General features: G+C 40.0%; 1 protein-coding gene across 5 annotated transcripts in view; it reads right to left on the bottom strand.

Moving 5' to 3' along the window:
- The window catches only part of VPS35L (VPS35 endosomal protein sorting factor like), a 124,278-nt gene that overhangs the window by 44,688 nt on the left and 56,212 nt on the right, over positions 1-23,378 (bottom strand). For all 5 annotated transcript variants that reach the window (XR_010590859.1, XR_010590858.1, XM_042853225.2 and 2 more), the window contains exons 16-26: positions 22,342-22,453; positions 21,201-21,317; positions 20,719-20,772; positions 20,226-20,306; positions 19,741-19,803; positions 18,284-18,369; positions 15,354-15,434; positions 13,252-13,315; positions 12,060-12,158; positions 9,441-9,518; positions 8,382-8,496 (exon numbers count right to left, since the gene is read on the bottom strand). Coding sequence is in view for 3 of the 5 variants with exons in the window: in XM_042853225.2 (XP_042709159.2) it covers positions 8,382-8,496; positions 9,441-9,518; positions 12,060-12,158; positions 13,252-13,315; positions 15,354-15,434; positions 18,284-18,369; positions 19,741-19,803; positions 20,226-20,306; positions 20,719-20,772; positions 21,201-21,317; positions 22,342-22,453 (950 nt within the window). In the remaining 2 variants the exon portion in view is untranslated. The remainder of the gene's footprint in view (positions 1-8,381; positions 8,497-9,440; positions 9,519-12,059; positions 12,159-13,251; positions 13,316-15,353; positions 15,435-18,283; positions 18,370-19,740; positions 19,804-20,225; positions 20,307-20,718; positions 20,773-21,200; positions 21,318-22,341; positions 22,454-23,378) is intronic.

Below are 23,378 nucleotides of genomic sequence, written 5' to 3'. Positions count from 1 at the left end.
TTCATTTATAAGCTGACGCCCCAAGATGGTTAGGTAAAAATAGAAAAAACTGTACGACCCTTTCATAAGTCGACCCCGCTGGCGGGTTGGGACGTTTTGTTTACCTGGAGCCCCTCAGCTCCCTGTGGCCGCAGTTCACCATTCCCAGCCAATGGGAGTCCATTGGCTGGGAACGGCGAGCTGCGGCCACAGGGAGCTGAGGGGCTCCATGCCTTCAGAAGCTCCAGGTAAACAAAACGACAATGTATTAGATATTCAATTCAATGATTCCACAGAGTTTAAAATCATCAAATTTTGGTGTAAACCCAATTATAAGCCAACCCCCACTCTTTGATGTGTCACTTTTTTACCAAAAATATTTGGCTTATGAACGAGTATACACGATAATTCACAGTTTACAGAAATCAGATGCTTTCCAGCGGCTGATAAAAATAAATCCAGCAACTATCAGTTTGATTGGCACTTGCATTTAATTGTACAATCAGGTAACAGCTAAATTCCATTTTCATGCAGAGACATTCAGAAAAACACATGGAGTCTTTAAAATGCCTGCATCTGTAGCATCCACATGTGGTCTATCAGATCAATAACATGTTATCCTAGAGCTATGTCTCCCCCTCCAACTTTATGTCAAGCCAAACCAAATCAGCAAGAGCGAAATTGCAGACATACAATGCTGCAAGATTTCACTCTGAGCTCAGAGTTACCACTAAGTGTATTTTATTAACACATACAGTATTCCATGCAGTGTCAGTTATTTGAGTGAATCAGCATCAATCTGGCATTGATTCAATTAAGGAACTAGCTTTAAATTTGTTGCTATGCATCAATCAGTACTAGTTGTGTATATATTTGAGCTTGCTATGCTTTCTCTTGAGATACACATCTCATACAGATACATATCCTGCTCCAATCCTGCCCCTGTTGTAATCAGCATCACCAATATTTACTTCACAGGAAGCATTATCTGGCTTTAAGAGACAAAGTAGCTGGCTGAAATAGCATACTGAGAAAGCAGAAAGCCTAAAAGTAATGGAAGATGGAAAGGATCAGTAAGGAAAGGTCAGAAATTGTAGGGAAAAATTGAGAACTGCCAAAAGCCAAGCAGAGTCGGACATTGCAAAGGAAATTAAAACCAACAGTAAAAGGTTCTATAATCATATAAATAAAAAGAAAACAAGGAAAGAAGAAGTGAAACCACTAAGCACTGAGAATGAGGTGGAGATTAAAGATAATCTAGGAATGGCCCAAAACCTAAATGAATATTTTGCCTCAGTTATTAATAAAAATAATGAGGAGCTTAGAGATAGTGGCAGGGGAGCGAATAGAATCAACAATAGGGAAGTAGAAAGTACCACAACCTAGGTGGAAGTCAAACTCAAACAGCTTAATGGGACCAAATCAGGAGGCCTGGAAAATCTCCATCCAAGAATATTAAAGGAACTGGCACATGAAATTGCAAGCCCGATAACAGGGATTTTTAATGAATCCGTAAACTCGGGGGTCATACCCTATGACTAGAGAATTGCCTAAATATAGTAGCTATTTTTAAGAAAGGGGAAAAAATGATCCTGGAAACTACCGGCCCATTAGTTTGAACTCAATTGTATGCAAGGTCTTGGAACAAATTTTGAAAGAGAAAGTAGTTAAGGACATAGAGGTAAACAGTAATTGGATAATATACAGCTTGGTTTTATTTGATCTGGAAGACCTTGAAAACTGGAGTAATAGAAATGAGATTAAATGTAATAGTGCAAAGTCATGCAATTAGGGACTAATAACAAGAATTTTTGCTACAAAATCAATTGGAAGTGACAGAGGAAGAGAAAGACCTGGGTGTATTGGTCAATCACAAGAAGATCAGAAGGCACCAATGTGATGCAGCTGTGAAAAAGGCTAATGTAACCCTAGGATGCATTTCCAGTAGGGACAGGGAAGTGTTATTGCCTTTATACAAGGCACTGGCAAAACCTCATTTGGAACACTGTGTCAAACCAAGTGGTCTGCGACACACATTTCCAATACTAAGTATGTAAAGAAGGGAAGACACCACAGGAGCAGAATTAAGGTAGTCGAACTATAATTCTACATTTTCGGGGGCTTAGATTCAAGGAGTTTTTGGTTTTAACATCTCAACAGTCATGAAAAGTAATATGCACTCAAACAGTGAGATGTACCTGCAACATTACCAAAGAGTTCTGTGTGGGAATTCATATTAATTGTCTAGTGCAGGGGTGGGCAAACTGCGGCCTGCGGGACATCTATATCCAGCCCTCGACCTCCAGCCGGGGAGCAGGACTGGGGTCTTGCCGCGCTCCGGCTGGGGATGCGGGAGCCGGGGCTTGCCACGTTCCACCCGCCGCTCAGGTCGGGCAAGTGGGACTGGGTTGGATGGGTCAGAGGTTCTGAGGGGGGCAGTCCAGGGGCGGGAAGTGGGTGGGGTGGGGGCCAGGCAGTCTGGGGAGGCACAGCCTTCCCTACCCGGCCCTCCATACAGTTTTGCAACTCCAACGTGGCTAAAAAGTTTGCCCACCCCTAGTCTAGTGATTACACTGTGTTTATACATGTGGGTCAAATGATAAGAGTACTCATTTACATAAGAACAGTCATACTGGGTCAGATCAAAGGTCCATCTAGTTTTCCAACAGTGGCCAATGCCAGGTGCATCAGAGGGAAATAATAGAACAGGTAATCATCAAGTGATCCATCTCCTGTCGTCCAAGTTCTCACGTCAGAAATTTGGACATTTGCTGGGGTGCCGTGAGAAGGAAGGAGATGGATCATGAAGATGAAATGGAAGAGTTAGGATCCTGTCATTCAGAGATGGAAAAGGCAATTAGACGAGTCAGCCCCTGCTGGTGTAGAGTATAGCCCTTAGAGACAAGATAAACCAGGTACTGAACAGATTTTATTTCTAACAAAAGATCCAGTACTAAGCAACAACAAAGAATATACAAAATAAGGGGACAGCTAATGAATTAACAATAAAACACTAGCGGGAAAAAATGACTTCATTTTTGGGTCTGTGAATAGTTTGTCTACAAACAAGCTGCATAAACTCAATTGCACATCTGACTTTGCAACTCTTTTGTTTTTACAGCATACTTGGATATAACAGCCAGCTTTTCTCTAAATCCCTCTGCCCTGATTATATGTGCAACATCATGTTCAGACCAAAAAAAAATAAAAATCTAACAGTGGTCTTGTACTAAACGCCTTAGTCAGCTTCCTACGCAGCATGTTTGTGAGTGCAGCTGGAACTTGCTAGTGAATGCACAGCTTTGGCAACATTATCAACTGAAACAGGAAGACAAGATGTAAGTTATTCTTCCCTGCATTTATATATGGACTCACAGAAATCAGAGATAGGCTATATGTTGCGTTCTATCTCCATGCAAGTGAAGGATTGTTCCCTACTGCAGTTTTAAATGACTAGTAATAAGGTTTCCACCACTTCTACTGGAAGTCTACTTCACAGTCTAATAGATGATCTCATCGGACAGTTTTTCCCACCTGAAACTATTTCTTGGTGTTAACACCTGAAATTTCTTGAAAGCTTTTAATATGAGACCCCTCCCTTAACAGTCACACAAGCAAATGACTTATTTGTGCTTGTTTTTTTAAAGTCAGGCTACAAGTTCAATTACAAAAGTTACAGTATACCTGTAAGGCTAAAGCTTTGCATTTGTTTAGCTTCTGACATTTAAACACCCTCACTTCACCCTTATCTCCTACTGGCCTTCAAAATAAATATGCATGACAGCCCTTTTCTCCCACAGTATAACAGCCTGTTATTAGGTGGGAAGTCAGACATAGGCTGCAAAGTAACATTCTGGCACAGACTGTTAGCAAGACAAGGAAGAGCTGTGTGCAGCTCAAAAGCTTGTCTCTCTCATTACCAGAAGTTGGGCCAATAAAAGATACCTCACCCACATTCTCTCTCCAATATCATATACTCCTGGGAGAATTCTGCACCAAAAAAATAAAAATTCTGCGCACAATATTTTCAAATTCTGCAAAATTCTGCATATTTTATTTGTCAAAATAACACAATATAATCATACCAGTTTCAATTATTTTTTGTCATTTATTTCAGAATAGCTGTCAGCAAGTATGTCTGTAAAAATACAGACAACAAAAAAGATTCAGGAAATGTTTTTTAACAAATAGATTCCTTACTGGGCACATTAATACAGAACTCTAAGTAATAATTCATTTAAACTACAATACAGAACCATATTTCCCACCCCCCACAGAAGCAGTGCAAAGGCTTCGAGGAGATGGAGCTGAAGGAGAGGGAAGTAAATTGCTGGGAAGGAGGTTGGGTGTGAACTTGGAGGGTTGTTGGGAATGGGTGGGGAAATTATGGAACAGGTTTATTTGGGGGCTGGGCAGGGAGTGTTAGGGAGCTTCCCCCATGCAGACTCTGGCTGACCCCTAGCCTCTCCCATTCAGTCAGGCACTTCTGCCCCTGTCTCCATGTGTTCCTGCACCCCCATGTGTCCTTGCATCCCCTGCCCATATGTGTCCCTCCACCCCCACTTCCCCCATCCCCATGTGGCCCTGCACCCCTCCCCATTCCCATGTGTTTCTGTGCCCCCACTCAGCCACCCCCTGTCCCCATGTGGCCACTCCCATTCAAACCCTGTCCCAACAGCCCTTATGAGTCCCTGTCTGTGACCGCCCAGCAGCCCCATGCTGTCTGTCTCCCCATAGCCCTTGTCTCCTGACCTGGCCTGACAGGCCCTGTGAAGAAGGCAGGCTCTTTTCCTTCCCTAGTTGCCCGGGAACTGTTGCTCTGTTCTAGCGCCACAGTGCCCTCTGTTGGGCAAAAGGTAGAACTGCAGCAACTTTCCAGCAGAAGCTTTCTTCTGCGCAAAAAATTAAAAATATGCATGTCTCATTAATTATGCACACAGTGACACAGAATTCCCCCAGGAGTAAATATCCTGGGACTGACACAGCTACAACAACACTGCACCCAGCAAGACAAGTGTAAATTTTAGACACAAGTGCCTGCACCCTTCAAGCCAAGTTCATGTTGTTAAAAATAAGTTTTATCTGATTTGTCAACTTACATGCATAACCCACCCCGATTCCATCAGTTGTCGTCCGCCCTCTCCCCACCCAAACACCCCTTGATATTTCATAGTAAGTTATGGTGGCAGTGACAGCAATATGAGCCAAATATGGGATCCTCTTCCATACATAACAAGTACTGGTTAAAATGTTACAACATGAGCTTCATTAATTCTTCTATATACATACACAAAGCTAAAATCAGAGAACAGCCACCACAAGAAGATGTTTTCATAGTAATGCAATTTATGGCTTTCACTACAGAAGTGCACAAAAAAGTATAGGGAAAAACAATGTTTAACATACAAGACATGATTAAAGATAAAGAGAAGACCATGAAAAATTCCCAAGCATTATGCAAACCATATACAGCATATAGGAAGCCCTTCACCCAGCAATGAAACACAGTAATCTCTGAGGCTAAAGATCACAACAATTTACGGGCGCATAATAAAACTGCGTAACAGCTTAAGACAGGGAATGAAGGACACTGTATCCAGGTGAAGTAGAGGAAGCTGCTTTTAGGCAAGTATGCTCAAGCTGGAATTTGAACAGGACACCAGGGCTAACACTCATAACTCTTGCCATTGGATATTTTTTTTAAACCACAAGTGATCAGAACTTCTGCTTTACATCTTATCTAAGACATCTAGTAAAACAGAGCCCCTGACTGAATACCATGTTCAGGCATTAGTTTGATAATAATTCAGATCAAATGAGCACGTTTTGATTCCTCACATTTCTCGATACTAGTCAATTAAGGTTGCCAGGCGTCCGGTTTTCGACCCGAACACCCGGTCGAAAAGGAACCCTGGCAGCTCCGGCCAGCACAGCTGACCGAGCCACTAAAAGTCCAGTTGGCAACCAAAATAATTAGGGGGCTGGGGCACATGACTTACGAGAAGAGGCTGAGGGAACTGGGGTTATTTAGTCTGCAGAAGAGAAGAGTGAGGGGGGATTTGATAGCAGCCTTCAACTACCTGAAGGGGGTTCCAAAGAAGATGGAGCTAGGCTGTTCTCAGCGGTGGCAGATGACAGAACACGAAGCAGTGGTCTCAAGTTGCAGTGAGGGAGGTCTAGGTTGTGTGACAAAGTTCCTCCTCTATCTTGGTGGGTCCTGCGCTTATTGGCGGATTTTCTTGCCTCAGAGATTCACCATGTGGGTTGGGGAACAGCCCAGAGACCTTCCCCTCTGGAAGAACCTACAGTCCAGATCAATTGGGAGGTTTGGGGGGAACCCGGGCCCGCCCTCTACTCCGGGTTCCAGTCCAGGGCCCTGTGGACTGCAGCTGTCTATAGTGCCTCCTGTAACAGCTGCATGACAGCTACAACTCCCTGGGCTACTTCCCCATGGCCTCCTCCAAACACCTTCCTTATTCTCTCACACAGGACCTTCCTCCTGGTGTCTGATAACGCTTGTACTCCTCAGTCCTCCAGCAGCACACCCTCTCACTCCCAGCTCCTCAGACTCGCACCACAAACTGAAGTGAGTTCCTTTTAAAACCCAGGTGCCCTGATTAGCCTGCCTTAATTGATTCTAGCAGCTTCCTGATTACTCTAGTGCAGCCCCTGCTCTGGTCACTCAGGGAACAGAAAACTACTCATCCAGTGACCAGTATATTTGCCCTCTACCAGACTCCTGTACCCCACTGGTCTGGGTCTGTCACACTTGGATATTAGGAAACACTATTTCACTAGGAGGGTGGTGAAGCACTGGAATAGGTTACCTAGGGAGGTGGTGGAATCTCCATCCTTAGAGGTTTTTAAGGCCCGGCTTGACAAAGCCCTGGCTGTGATGATTTAGTTGGTGTTGGTCCTGCTTTGAGCAGGGGATTGGACTAGATGACCTCCTGAGGTCTCTTCCAACCCTAATATTCTATGATTCTGTGATTAGCCGCAGCGCCAATGGGGCAAACAGGCTGCTTGCCTAGCTCCGCACAGCTCCCGGGAAGCGGCTGGCATGTCCCTCTGGCTCTTAAGTGGAGGGGCAGCTGGGAGGCTCCGCACCCTGCCCCCGCCCGCAGGCACTGTCCCAAGCACCAGCTCCACAGCTCCCATTGGCCAGGAACCGTGGCCAATGGAAGCTGTGGGGGCAGTGCCTGCGGATGGGGGCAGCATGCGGACCCCCCTGGCTGCCCCTCTGCCTAGGAGCCGGAGGGACATGATTCTGCTTCCCAGGAGCTGCATGAGATCAGTGCCACCCAGAGCTCTCACCCCGAACCCCTTCGTGTCCCAACCCCCTACCCCAGCTCGGAACCCCCTCCCACACCCAAACTTCCTGCCGGAGCCTGCACCCTGCATCCCCTCCTGCACCCCAACCCCCTGTCCCATCCCATCTCAGAGCCCCATACTGCACCCCAAACCCCTCATCCCTGGCCCCACCCCAGAGTCCGCACCCCCAGCTGGAGCCCTCATCCCCCCACACCCAAACCCCCTGCCCCAGCCCGGAGCCCGTACCCTCTCCCACACCCCAACCCCCGCTCCAGCCTAGAGCCCCCTCCCTCATGCCGAACCCCTCAGCCCCAACCACAGCTGGGAGTCCCCTCCTGCATCCCAAACCCCTCATCCCCAGCCCCACCCCAGAACCTGCACTCCCAGCCGGAGCCTCACCCCATCCCGCATCCCAACCCCCTGCCCCAGCCCAGTGAAAGTGAGTATTGAGCGAGGGTGGAGGAGAGCGAGTTTCTAGTTTCAATACTAGTTTCTCTGGAACACGTGACACATTTTTATTAGCAAAGTATTTTCTTCATGGCATATTCCTTCTGTGCTTTGACATCTATCTTCCAGTACCACAACAAAATGCAGCACCACAATCAATGATTAGGGCTACCTGACTGAAGTACTTAGACCTTTAATTCTTCGCCAACAGTTTTTACAGGAATATCAATCTCCATGCATAATCATTTAGCTGGTCTAAGTTTCCTCCTCCTCCTCAAGAAAAATGTATTTAAAGCACATTATTTGCACACAAGTTCAAGTCCCTTATTTAAAACAGCACTGCTTTCTCTGAAGATATGCTATTTAAAAATATCATAGCTGAGGCTAAAATAAGGAGTAGTTGAATAAATACCTGAATAGCAGATCTCTCTTTTCTACAATAATTCCTATATTTTAAATATGCTATAATTTAGAAAAATACATTTAGAATTATTTTACTTTGTGACTACAGCAAGGTGTGTAAGAATAAGGAGTGAAAGAGTTAACTTCAGTTTCAAACTGAATCAATATTATCCACAACTAGTAATATTCTGTTTTCTGGCAAGAAAGGATTATTATGCAATTGAAACAAACACCTATCTTACCTTGTGAAAGGCACTGATTTGCCAGGGCAACCTGTCCAGAGTTCAGGTACAAATTAAGACGTGCAAAGATACTAGTCAGAGATGGAATTGTAATGAAGCAGAAGGCAACACAAGCCTAAGAAAAGAAGAAAATGTATGAAAACATGACTCAAATAATTTCTTAAATCAGAGGTATAGCAATTTGAGGACTATGTTTGTTAACTACTGTTGTATATGCTCAAACAAAAGCTTAAAAATATAATATGAGTAGGTATCTTTCCCAGCTTCTTCTACAAAACATGGCCCACCAAGTATGTGAAGTTCAAACTGACCCAATTCTTGGGGTTTCCCTTTATTAACAGTGAAAACAATAAAATAAAAATTAGCTCAGAACTTCTTTGAAGGCTTTCTTGCTCCTAGGGTTCCTCCCTCAGGAGTGATCAACCCACACCCTAGATCCTCTCTCTCTCCAGAAAGTCAATCCCACTTCCCGTATATCCAGGTACCATGAGTCACTTGACTGTGAGTCAACACAATCCACTTAATCCTTCCCCAGCCAGATCTACACTTTCTAAGAAGGTGGGATCCTTCAGGGAAAAACTGGCATGCTGATATATATGAATCATATAGTTCTGGTGTAAAGACACACCTGCACTATGAGAATATATTATTTTAGATATAAGTATCCACTTTGACTTTTTGATTATGATACACATTGTCATGCCATTTAGCTTGCAGCAGCTCTTTTCTCCCCTTTATATAACTGGCTTGCATACAATGACAATTTGGAAAAATGAAATTTCCTTAAAGGAGGGCTTAAACCTCATTTAGGGACCGAATCTTATCACCCTTACTTAGGCAAACTCATTGGACTCTGCAGGAGTTTTGTCTAATGAGGATGGCAGCAACTGGCTGTTAGTGAGTAAATATCAGTGCCCATAAGGGAAAGTGAGTTGATAAGTAATATGGAAACCACAAATGTATTTCTTCTGTATAAATTACAACCTTAGGCTCCACCCATCGTAACATCTGTGCACATGGGATGAAGAATCTAGAAATATATTTGACTTTTGCACCTACCCTGACAAATGCAGCTGTCTTTCTGGAATGATTTCCCTTCATCACTTTTCTCGTTTCCATTGCCAGTTGGTTCACAGACTATGTATAAAAAAGAAAGATAAGGCACTAATAGAAATGAATAGATTTACCAGGTCTGCAAATAAACACCCAACTCTTACCATTCTGTCAAGTTAAACATATGGGAAACAGAAGTAGCCAATGGGATAACGTGTTCACCACAACTATATTTGGAGAGTCCTTGTCTGGCTGGCCAGAAAGAAAGGAGTTGTGGTCCCTTTATGGGCTCCCCTCTGCAAATGGGGCAGAAGGGGAAAGTTTACATGGACAGACAGAACACAGAAGAGCAGGAAGCAGCTAGGTCAGGTCTGGAGGGGGTACTGCCCTTCCTGCTGACTGGAAGAGGGGAGGGAGAGAAGGGGGGTATTTAGACCCCATGCAATCCAGGAGAAGCCCTCTTTTACCTGGATCGAGCTGGCAGCACCACCCTCCCACCCATGAAATCTGAGAAAGAACCAGCTTCCTTCATGATCTGCTGTTGCCCCTTTTTCCTTGGGGACTGGGAAAGAATTTTTCCCTCACTACAAGACTCGGCGAGATGGGGTGGGTTTTTTCATCTTTCCCAAAGCAAGTCTGGGACCCTGTAGGGTTGAGGAGAGGTGTTTGGTTATAATGCCACAACTTAGTAGGTAAAACTCATGGCAGATGTCCAGTGCAGATGCTTGTTATGGACGGGTATGGAAAAGGATTACAGAGAAAACATCTTGAGAAAGCTGAGGAAGGGGAGGTTTGGGGCTCCTACATCTGGAACAGTGAGCAGCTGACCCCTTCCTCCTTTTCTAGCCCCCTTTTACCTCATACAAGAGGAGAGGGGATAGGGTCCCAGCAACTGGATGGCCGGGACCACGTTGGGGATTATATGGAAATGATTAGGAAACTATGATGATCCGCAATATACAATTTATTGCCATGTACTCCCAGATATTTTAAGTGATTTTGTTTTTATTGTGGCCTAACTAAACCACATCCATTGCCTCCTGTCTTTCTTCCGATGTGGCTGGACAATGTGTGCTGTTACACAAGACACTGATATGCCTTAGGTGCAGTATTTAGCCTAGGTCTAACCTCCAAGTAGTGAAGTATTTATCAAACCTGCACTTTGAGTGTATTAGTGCTTTTGTAAAATTATTTGTTACATAAAAACAAGAACAAAAATAAAAAAAGACAATTAGTTGAATTTCCACCCAAGGCTGCTATAGGAGATAGCGAACTGTAAATTAGGAAGATTCAGTAAGTGAGTCAATCAGTATCTGTTTGTAACTCCCACTTTATAAACCAATCTAATTAGTAGCAATGGATTAATTCTCCCTGTCCTATTACCACCAAACACCAAAATAGTCATCCTGATTATTATGTTGCTATTATTTTTCAGTTACCCAACAGTTTTAAATTTAAAAATATGAAATTGTGCTTCCACAGTTTGTTATGGGGGATGCATGCAAAGACTAACCAGCACTTGTAAATTATACAGTGAATTGCTGACCTGGCATTTCAACCTTTTCCATTCCTATTTTTTCTTGTTTGCTTGAACTAAGCAAGAATGGGAAAATTTCTAATTACAAAAAAACTTCCCTACACTGATCTAATCATATGAACTCAGCATATCTCGATAGCATTCTGTCAAACTGATTTCTAAACATAGGAAGTTAGAACAAATACATAAGCCTGAAATGTAGACTCTTTTCATATACCTTATAGGGTGGGTTCTTATTTGTGCTCCTGGATTCCATAACTCCACCAAAGTCTTTGACTTTTAATTATTTATTTTTGTGAAATACTGTTTCCATCTTGTGTATAATAATCATTTAAAAATTAACACAAAAGAAAATAAACTTAAATATGAAAGATATCCCATTTCTACTAATACCCAATTCATAATCCAGTTAGAACACCACTACATTTTTCAAAAGAAATGTGCAGAAGGTATCTATGGAAGAATTTTATACTGCCACCAATCACTGTGGTATTTTAACACCTTTCATATGCAAATAGCCAAGTCCCAGTGGAATTTATGAAGTCTCTGGCTCTTACCCTTTACACAGCTATAGAAAGGTCTACTTTTGACGGGGGTTGCGGGAGAGGGGGGGAGGTTGATGTTATGCATGTCCTTCTGCTTCTGGTGCAAAAACTTGATTAAATAGGAAAATTTTCCAGAGTTTGACAAAGGTGGCCTGTCTCTGGAATTTGTCTAATTTCATCTGGAAGTTTGTTCCAGAGACAGACCCTCTCCTTGAGAGCACTCACATGATTCCTCCTGTGACTATCAGCCTCCAATTTCTGAATATATAGGAGGACCTTGTAGTATTGTTTATTCCATAAACCAATGAATCTAATGACACAGCTAATTTGCATCATTAAATGGTACTAAATATGAGGGAAAAGCACACAATTGAAGAAAAATTTAGTGAGAAAAGAAAGGCAAAAACAAAGTCTACTCCTGAATACCTAGCGAAATAAACCTTAACACAGTAAATATAAGGAATGGCAATGGGGGGGGGAGAGAAGGGGGAAGCGGGGAGCCCACTGATTGAAACAACATCTGCAGTTAAATTTTTTGCTTACATGAACCAGCTGGACAAGAACAGGCTCCAGATTGCAAAACATTGACCTAGCTTCAACATAAAAACTCAGCTGCTGCTCAAAGTCCCGGCCAAATGATACCTGGGATTAGGAAGATACAAAAAGCCACACTTATGACATGTCTGCAGCACACAGCTATTTGATCTTTCTATAATGTGTTTTGAATTAAGGTGCTTTGTCTCTTTCTCTCTTTTGTTTGTTCCAAAAGGGTTGGAATGAAGATCCTCAACTGAAGTTAAGTTGAATAATTTCAAAGTAACTTGCTCACAGCTATATTAGCGATAGAAGAGATTCTCCTTCAACTGTTCACCTTTCATAATTTAGCTTCTAGGGAAATCTGCAAGTTTTTCTTGTTTTGTTTTTATTATTATTAAAACAATATATGGTCTCTGATTTACGGCCTGAATATTTCTCAAGCATACGCATCAGTTTCCAGACTTCTGGAAAGGGATCTGATATCTAACAGAATTCCTAACGTGAGGTTTATAGGAAGTGGGGGTTTGGTGAGGTTTGCATTTAAAAAATAAACAAATAAATAAAAGCAGCTTAACAGAAAACCCACATAATCACTCTACAAACAGATTAATGAATAAACCTTTTTATTGACACTAATTTATTATGCACCCAATACAAACTGTTTTTTGAAGAGTGGGCATTTGTTTTTGTTTTTTAAGATATTTTTTAAGTCCGTCTCAATTTTGGAATGCTGGAGGGCTCAAAAAAACTGATTTTTAAAAAAAGGTTTTTGTTTTTAATTTTGTGTTGATCCCCCTCAGATGTGGGCGGTGGAATTACATCTGCTAATGTTACTGTTCACTTGCTAGTGACCTGTGGCCTTTCAGACTGTCACGACAGGCAAGACATTCATTAATATTCAACTTTAAAAACACGTATAGGTTTTACAAGATATTTAAAAACATTTAACAGAAGATTTTGATGCATGCAGTAATATCTACACTTTAAACTAGGCCTGTGATACCAAGTTGTATGACATTTCTTCAAAACATCTGCATATTTCCTTCGCTAAATATACTGGGTGGGATTTTTAACATATCCTGAGCAAGTTGGATGCTAAAGTCCCATTGAATTTCAGTGGTATTGGGGTGCCTATTTCCCACAACGTATCTCTGTCACAAAAAGTTTTCCCAGGCAATCATGAATACTAAATACTCACCATTTTTATAAATCCATTTATCAAAGATGCTAACATTCTCTTTTCATCTTCAAGTGTTAGTGCACTACAACAGTAAGTTTACATAGTCAACATAAAATAAGCCATCTTCAAAAAACAAATAAGTTTCAACTATATACGTATTTTACAAATTCTTAAAATTTCTTTTATGCTCACAGTATCTAATTCACTCATTTTAAGGACACATTAATCTTATACTCATTTTTATACCCTTAATTTTTAAACTAACTTAAAATCACACTGTATTTATGATTGTCAGCTATTTTTAATAATACTCTTAAAGGAATATTACCAGGACAAGTTTTGCCTAATATGTAAATTCTGTAAAATAAGATTTTATAAAATTTAGAGACCAACAGAAATGTTTCTATGAAATACTTTGAATCCCAGTGAAAAAAGATATAGCTTTTATCCAGACTAATATTCTCAAACAGCAATTCAGCGGTGCAGCATTGAACTACAGCATGAAAACATGGATGAGAAATTGACTATAAACTAATTATAAACAAATTAGATTAGCTAATCTAAATTCATGTTCCTACTTGAGAGAAATACAAACAATTTAAAAAAAACCCTTAAATGTGATATTTAACATTCTTTCAGTTTTAATTCTCTAAGGTGATATTTATAAGAAGGTTTGTTTTAAGCTATGATTACTCAATTGTGTCCTTTTAACTCTGTTACTATTACCACTGTCTCATTATAGTGTTCTCTAGAAGTTTTGCTGTCACAAATAGTACTAAAATGATACATTTACTTCCAAAATTACCACAAATATATCTGATCTTTCTGAAAGTATAACCCAAATCCAATATGAGATACATTTACATCCCATAGAAATCCAATAAGCTAGATCTGTTTGGATGAAAATGGATATACAGAAATTTAAATTACAATTAAGAAATCCTATTTAATCCTTTTACCGTTACGTACTTGTCTCCAGATTTGACCTCCTGTATATCATTTTACCATTTTCGTAGAGCTAACACCAGATGGAAACAGGACAATAGTTTTATCCAGTAAAGAAGGAAGGAAAACCTCCGTCAAAAGAAAGAACTAGAGTGATCTGGACGCCTCAGGAGATTTTTAATGAGATATACAGGTCAATTATATAGGTTGCCAGTTCAAATCTGACCCAGCTTGGTACCAGGGCCTAAAAGTTGTTACCACTCAACAGCTGTTCAAGTGGCCTATGTTGTGCTAAGATCTAGATCGTGGGTTGAAGCTTTGCTGTACCAAAGTTTGTGAAAAGTGGCGGTAGTTTTAACTCATTAGAATGCTATGTAAAATGGTCATTGTAAGAGCTGACAGAACAGAATCAAAGGAATGATGTAAATTAACTTTGCCTAAACTAAAAGAATTGCTAATTAGGGGTTTTCCAAGGCTCCCAGTCAAGGTTCAGGGGGGTTGCATGGAAAAAGGAAGGCTGTTCTTAATTATTCCAACTGCCAACAGCCCCTGAGAGCCATTATGACAGCCAGGGATCCTCATTTCCTGCACAGCCACAGGGTGGGAGTTTGATAAGGAGTTTCTCTACCACCCAGCAATCCCCCTACTGGAGAGAGATCTTGTTATTTCTGCCAGATTAGGGCTGCTTTGTGCAGGTCAAATAACTGAAAGTGGCTCGAGTGCAACTCAATTTTGGGAGCTGAGTTTTTAATAGCGAAGTATGTATTGAAAGCCTCTAAATACTCTATTGTTCACTGTAGTTCCTGGAAGATTCTAGTTGCTTTTTATCCTCACAAAAACTGAAAAGGGCCCAAACTGGCATCATTTCTCTTAACAGCATCTGCTACTTTGTTTATGTTTTTTATTCTCAAAAAGTATCCTTGCTGCCTCCCTCCACACTAGAAAAAAAATCTATTAAGTTATTGCCATTTTCCAGTTTGAATGCTGAAACAAAGCAATGATTAAAGAGTAAATAATGTGTTGTAATTTCACTGCACAGCTCCCATTAATGCAAAAGAGAGGGCCATGCATAAATTCACCCTGAAATATTAACCCCACTAAAAGTAAAACTATACATCAGAACATCCACCATTTACACATATTCTGTATTATAATACATGTAAATTTCATCTTACTTCACAGAATCATGCATGGTCTTGCACACGTGTAGAAGAGCATTGAGTATGACAGGGTCTTTAGTAGCGTCTTGTTGATGTCTGAAAAACATTTTTGGAAAATACTGATAAAAATACTGCAGTTTCTCCAAGACACAACAGTGGAAAACTTAAAATTCATTTAATGCTAATTTTGCATAGGCAGCCTTTATATACTCTTATAAGCAGAGAATCGCAATGGTGAAAACGTGATCTCTGTCTGTGAAATAACCTCCAAAGAACACCTTACATTGTGCAACATCCCAAGGTATCTTTCTTTTTACAAAAATACTTAAAGTATATTTATACCTTCGCAGTTAATATACAGTTAAAAAATAAACATGACAGTGGGACTTATATTTCATAACTATCTGGCGGTATTATTACAAAGTCACAGACAGCTTAAGTCTTATGGATGGTGAGAGTGTAGAACATTGCCCAGAAATATCCAGCTAAGAACTTGAAAGCAAAACCAGTAAAGAAATCTCAGATAGGAATCTAGTTTCTTGGTTAATGTCAGATAGCACAGAATGGGTGATGTGCCCTGTCTAGGCATGCAAGGACTAAGTAGACGACCAAGTATATATCGTGAACTTGCATCACCTTGAGGTATTAATCATGCCACAGATAAATACTGAAGCCAAAAACCAGAATTCCTGAGTTACCAGAGGAATGAGAAATGCCACTCTATTTCCTGGATAGTATCTCCAATGCCATTTTCAACAGATATTTTGAAAGAAACCATTTGCTCTCCTGTACTCTGAGCTCCAAAGAAGGAGAACAAAAGTGCCTCAAAACTAGCACAGTCAATCAACTGCCAAGAACAAAGAAGTGTAACACTCAGTATGCAATAAAACAAGGCAGCCTGAAAGAGATAAAGGGCAGAGACCTGTAACCCTGATGAGCAATGAATGCTCTATACTGTATTAACTTATAACCACTGTATCTTTTACTGTATCAGAGCATTCAGAACAGCCCCTGTGAACAGACCAAGCCCCACTGTATCCTCAACACAGCAAACCACTGTGATGCTGGCATTTAATTGCATCTCCTTCCTGAGGTATGGCTTCATTGACAACTCAAAAACGCTGAAGCAAAAACTTCAGCCTAAGCTGCCTCTCCAGGGCCCCCTCTACCTCATTTCCTAATTGCCCAAAAAGACACACCCACTCCCTCTATATGATGGGAGGAGCCATCTAGAACCACCTTCCAATCTGATTAGCAGTAATTCCTCTAGATATGAATACAGAGATTAAGCACCTTGGTTTAGAGTGATACAACTGAAGAGCCCTGCATTCCAGATCTTATAGTCTGCTAGTAAATATTATTAGGGAAATTAATTGTTCATTCTATTTGTACTGAATATGTTTTTTTCTGCTGTACAAATGCCTAGTGATAAATAGTATATAGTAAATGAACGTATAGTTAAGTGTTCTTTGTCTATGTAGTATTAAAAGCTCTCCCCTTAATATATTGCCTAACAAAAGGGCATTACCAAAAGAGTGCTCTACATCAGGAGTAGGTCCATCTCACTGTTAGCGGAATAGAATAGGAAATATTTATCACACCCCCCCGCTCTGTTTTGAGTGGAGATAAGCCTGGAAACTTCATTAATAAGTGTTCCATTCACTTCAAGTGGTTACCAGGGCAGCACAGGGACACTTAGAAGTTGATGGAAGGGGTCAGTGACAGGTAATTTGGCCTTCTGTATTTACAACAATATTTCTAATGGACTTCAAATAAAGTTTTCTGGGTTTTGGTTTGGTTTTTAAATGTATCCAAAGTGCATTTTCGTCACGGTCAAAAGCCATTTGCAGGATTCTGCCAACTACAACGGACTACATTTTTGAAAAATTTAGAACTAGTAACAAAAGACTCCAAACCTGGCACCATCAATTGCACAATCTGTTATATACAGTTCCCTTGGAATATAAAATTGACATAATGCAGTACATACACATTAGGCACAATCTGAATGGCTATCAATGTTTCTCAACTATTCAATCAAGAAATCATAACAGCCTGCTCTTGGTAACAGACCAGTGGAAGTTGCTCTAGCCAGCCTTTCACTATTTATTTTTTCATGCCTGAATTATCAGCACTTAATATTTCTGATTGGAAGAAATCTAATTGAAACTCAGATATCACTTTTAAGTTATGTACTACTGCTCTCCAATTTGAGCATTTAAAAGAAAAAGATAAAAGAAAGTAATGTTTCAAAAAAATCTTTTGCTTTAATGAAAATAACTATTCTGGACTCTGAAAAGTCTGAACATGAAATCTCATCTTCTGATATCATTTTCCATTCAGGAAACATTCATTTTACTGCAACAAACATGTCTATTTGTTCCTTTCCTTATTCATATGCCATGATCATTGCTGATGTCAGCCAAGGCTAGGAATATACAGCATTTTATCATGTAAACCAAGTCAAATAATGGAAATTGAAGCAAGCACAAACAACAATTAATCTGGAATCAGCAACAATAAATCTGTTTATTACGAGGAAAGTCAAGTTATATTTCTGAGATAAGGTGGGTGAGGTAATATCTTTATTGGACCAACTTCTGTTTATGAGAGAGACGAGCTCTTACACAAAACTCTTCTTCAGCTCTTGTCTCTCTAAAATCCTAAGACCAACATGGCTACACCGCTATCTGTTATTTCTATCAGACACAGAGTTGACAAGACTATTCAGATACTCTGATTTTCACTGAAAAACAATTAATAAGCAACTGATGAATAAAGAAGATTAATACAAAATTATATGTTTATATTTTCTTCTTGGAGCCTGGAATACCTTATACATGCCGAATGGACTACAAACAGATTCATTCTATCTCCCGTAACAACTTTTCAATAGATTGCCCAGATCCTCTAGCATGCCCTTAATCAGAATATTTTCTACTTACTTAATAAAAGCTTCCATAATGCACTTGCAAACCTCCACTCTCACACTTTCTTTCTGGAACATATCCAGGAATGGTAAGAATTTCTCCTAAAAATACAAATTAAAAAAAAACCAACAGGTATATTAAGGTATTTTACACACAAAAGCTTTTGATCTCTGTGCTGAAGATGAAAATCTGCCTAAAGAACCAATAAGTATAAATATTTTAGAAATATTTAAAATAATCTCAGCTATGCGTGTATGAGTGTAATAGACCAGTTTTTACTTCTTTTGAAGAAAGTTATTCTTCCTGGAGGATCACAGATTAGGTACTGTGAGATTAGTGTGACCAGATGTCCCGATTTTATAGGTACAGTCCCTATTCTGGGGGCTTTTTCTTATATAGGCTCCTATTACCCCCCACCCCCTGTCCTGATTTTTCACACTTGCTGTCTGGTCACCCTATGTGAAATTATAGCAGGGTGGTATGAATGGAGAAATCCTATTGGCTGACAAAACAGCTAGCTTATTGGCTCAGCGTATCCAGTATAAACATGGAACAGGTCAGAGCTCATTTAGCCACGTGTCTCAAAAAATATGGAGAATATGTTATAAAAGCAATAATATGCTTGAAGCAGCACAGATACAGAAGTGATGATCACTGGAAAGTCTGAGGACTCCAGGAACAAGTCATAGGGTATTACAGTCCCAAAAAATCTGTCAAATTCCTGCCACCATTTTGGATTTTTCCAGGGCTACTTTTGAAGCTTTAGAATGTTCGGATGTCATTTAAAGATGCTGAATTTGAGAATCTAGAGAATTAGTTTCTGTACCATCCCCAAAATATATGGATGGTAAAATTTTCAAAGTGTCCAAGTGACTTAGGAGCCTGATACCCATTGACTTTCAGTGAGCGTTAGGTGCCTAAGTCGCTGAAAATGGAAATTTGGCTCTTAAATCATCTAGGTATATTTGAAAATTTTGCCCTTAATCAAGCTTCAGTAGTTTAAGCAGACTTTGCAACACAAACCTACCCATTGGCCTCCCTATTCTTTCCTTTGTACCTCAGTCAGTACCAGAACAGTTGACTCTGAATTCTTTGCTATGACACATTATAAGTATGCATTATACTGAAATACTCATTATGTAGTTATCAGCACAGAACAGAAATAAGCTGTATTAGTTAATCTGACCTCCCTTTGCTGGCTGGCTGGTTGTTACTGCTGCATTAAAACAAAGATATTAGAGAATTCTATAACCTAGGAAGAAAACAGTGTGATAGGCTGGAATGCAAATAATGGATTTTTTAAGAAAGTAACAAGAGAAGACTTCCCATGGTGTTTTAACAAGTTTATACTTGACAAAAAGTGCTTCTCACCATGTGAGCTTTCAGATGACAGATAAGAAAATTAGGTTAGCTTTCCTTATGAAAACAATCTACACTCAAGTTCTAGAAAACAATGCAAAGGTATGACTTACCGCAGAAAAAAGTACAGAAAAGTCATGGAAATAATGGATAATTTTCTGAATAATTGAGTGAAGCTAGGAAAAGAAGAAAAACAACTAAATACATTATGAATTGCATTTTAATGTACATAATGATGACACCGGTGCAGATCTATCTGTAAATCATCCAATGTATAGGTTATTTTTTTCCAGTTAACACGTAGAAAACAATTCTAAAAACACACACATATATACACACACAGAGCTCGCTCTCTCTCTCTAGCTATATATACACACATACACAAATTCTTTTGTTTTAAATTATTCTAGATTTAAAAATTGACCTCCATGAATAAATCTGGAACACTATACCACAGATTCGCTTTATTCTAAAGAGCTTCCTGAGTTACAAAAGGCCTTTTAAAATACACTGTAAAACAGACTTTAGAACCCTCTGTGCATTTTTTTGGAACAAAATCAGTTATTTATAGAGTTGGTAAATCAAAACAGTCTCTTACCTGCGGATAAGCATCTTCGAATGCACGATCTGGAGTCATGTGTTTGATAACATCTGCCAAAACAGTATTGACCTCACGCTTCTATGTAGTGAAAATTAAATGTCACAACTCAGCATAAAAAATGGTGCAGAAATCAAATTACTAAAATACTTTGTTAGTACTAAGTTAAGGTTGAGAATTTATTGCCATCTACAAAAGAATGAATTTTCTACATGGTTGTAGTTGAACCTTAAATAAAAATTATCTGGTTACAAACACACACTTACTGTAACACTGCCCATTTCCCCAATTATGTTCCAAATACAGGTTAGAAATATATTTATGAATGATCAAAAGGACTCCTTTTAAGCCTCTAATTTGTATCTATTCAGCTCTCACATTAGGAGATAATCTGGTTTATTGTTTTTCACATTGTAAACTGCTATACAGCTACTTACTGTCTCCATATAGTTAAAATTAGAAAAAAAAAATCCTTATAGAAATTCCTACATACCGTAAAGTGTCTGCAGGTATACTCCACCCACACTTCTGCACAGTTAATATAATCCTAGAAATAGATATATATGTTATGGTCAAAAGAATGCATCACCTTCAAAATCTGTATCAAGTTTCAGAGTATATATTTCTCTTCCCACAGTCTGGTTAAGTAATTACTTAGGCACTTGTCTGGCACTTGGATCCAAGCAGGCACAAGGACCTACCTTCATGGTTACAAATTTCAGAATGGGGCCCTGCTATACCCAAACTGAGTACAACTCAGTATGTATGAAACATATGACCGGCATGCTTATTGACAAGGCAATTATTGAGTGTCTAGGAATGATGAACTAGACAATGCTATGCTCAGTGTGTATTGAAAGCTCATATGTAATTTGTGATTTTTTTCCCCATCATTTTGAACTGGCTACAACTGTGTCTGAAATTGGCAAGTCAGTTCCAACTTACCCCGGAACTCATCTCCTATCAATGACCCACCTGTGGGTTCTTCAATTTTGTGATAACCTTCCAGGCTTCATTTAATATCTGAAGGCGATCACATTCAGGAGGATCAGCCATGGCCAAGTTTAACCCCAAAGAGCGAAAGAGAAGATGCTGAGGAAAGATCAGATCATCCTATCAATTAGAGATTCTCTATGAAACAGATCATACTTCAAAATATTCCTGGTTACAAAATTATCTAGTTGGGTAAGTCACTCAAAGATCATATACTTTCTGGCTCAAAGACTGAACTGTAATGCACTTTTGTTGGAGAACTATAAGCGGTTACATTTAATTAGCAACTCATCGGAGCGTATACATTGAAATGAAATACAGCTGTTTAACATGCATACTTATTTGGAAGATTCCTGAAGAAAGGCTCTAAACTAGCACACCCAGAAGTCAGATTTTGTTCCCATTGAAGTCAACAGCAAAACTCCCACTGGCTTCAATGGGGCAGGATTAAGCCCCTTAAAACAGTACAAGTGTGGGGAGTAGAGTCACATGCTGTGTGAATGAAGCCACAATTAGTTCATTCCCAGCACTTCTTTCCAGCACTGGGATTGACTGGCTAATAAGGGCCTCTTCCTTATTACAAATAAACTGCAACAGGCCTCATTTTCATCCATTCACTACTGCCAGGGCCAGCTCTAGCGTTTTTGCCGCCCAAGTAGAAAAAAAAAAAAAAAAAAAAGCCGCAATCGCAATCCGGCGGCAGCTCTACCATCGCTTCTTCTACGGTGGCAATTCGGCGGCAGGTCCTTCGCTCCAAGAGGGAGTGACGGCCCTGCCGCCGAATTGCCGCCGAACAGCCAGATATACCGCCCCCCTCTTCATTGGCCGCCCCAGGCACCTGCTTGCTATGCTAGTGCCTGGAGCCGGCCCTGACTGCTGCTGCAGAAGAGAGAGTTCTTGTCTCCATTTGCATTGGACCCCTCCCACTCGTAAAGGATTCAGGACCCAGGAATGAAACAGGAATAGAAATCACTTTATGTTCTAGATCTTAAATCACCTTATTCTACACAGCATAGAGCTCCCATTTTTTAATCCTGTGTGAACTATCTAGACAGCTAGCTAAAAGTATAAAGCACTCAGCAAGATAATGAATAAGGAGTGCTTTAAATTGCAAAAAACTTACCTTGGGGAATCCAGATTCATCACACTCTTTAATCATGCCAATAAAATCCATAGACCTTGCAGCTATAAACTCCGCTCTGAATGCTGACATCACTGAATTCAACAGCAAGGCACTAAAAGGAACAGGACACAAATCAGCGCAGATCACCATAAATTAAGCCACTTTTCATTGTCTAGTTTACATTAATCTGAACTTCAAAGAATGATTAAATACCACTCCATTTCTACTTTTTTGGGTGATGGGTTGATCAAGGGTTGGCAAAACAAGAAAATATTAAGTTTGGCAATGCCGCACTTAACTGCAGGATATGTAGAAAACCTCAGCCTGTACTTTCTTTGCTTAACTCCAAGGAAAACATCATTTAATTATCTTTAAAATAAATTTTACATTAGATTTCTTACATAAGGATCAACTTTCTTCCAAACTATCACTAGCTGAGAGCAGATTTCCTTAAAATACTGGCACATCACTCACCAAGCTGGAGACCATTGGCTATTCAGTAAAAAGAAACAGTAATATTGGGATAGTCTTTGTACATTTGCTAAACTATTCTATTTTCTTCTTCTGTCTGAAGTCCCTACAATTGAAAGTACCTTTTGGTATGGCGACAACCTCTATTGAAGCTTTGTTGCATTAACTAAGCTGTTGTTGCAAGGCTGATTTCTACTAAATGAGCTGGTAGTACAGAAATAAATCCATACGATTATAGTAAAGGTGATTATTATTGTCTACAGATGTAATAATTGAAACCTAAAATTTATATTGTAAATTAGCTGTTGAAGAGGCAATCCAGTGTACTGCACTTTAGAAAAAGTAACTCAATTTGAAACAGCAATTAAAAAGAAACATTCGGGGCTAAATTGCACACCTTCCATGTTGACTTGTAACCCCAGCAGAGTTGACACTCCGTCCTTCATTCCTTTGAAGTCAATAAAGTGAATACTGTGCAATTTACTGTGTGTGGGTCTTTTGCAGAACAAAAGTGAATAGGATTACAGTGATCACATAGCACTTAGTAGGAATTTGCCCTTGTCCAC

Source organism: Chrysemys picta, chromosome 10 (assembly GCF_011386835.1).
Source record: "Chrysemys picta bellii isolate R12L10 chromosome 10, ASM1138683v2, whole genome shotgun sequence".
NCBI classification, from domain to species: Eukaryota; Metazoa; Chordata; order Testudines; family Emydidae; genus Chrysemys; species Chrysemys picta.
The sequence above is the reverse complement of the archived record's forward strand: the minus strand, read 5'-3'. Positions and strand labels throughout refer to the sequence as shown.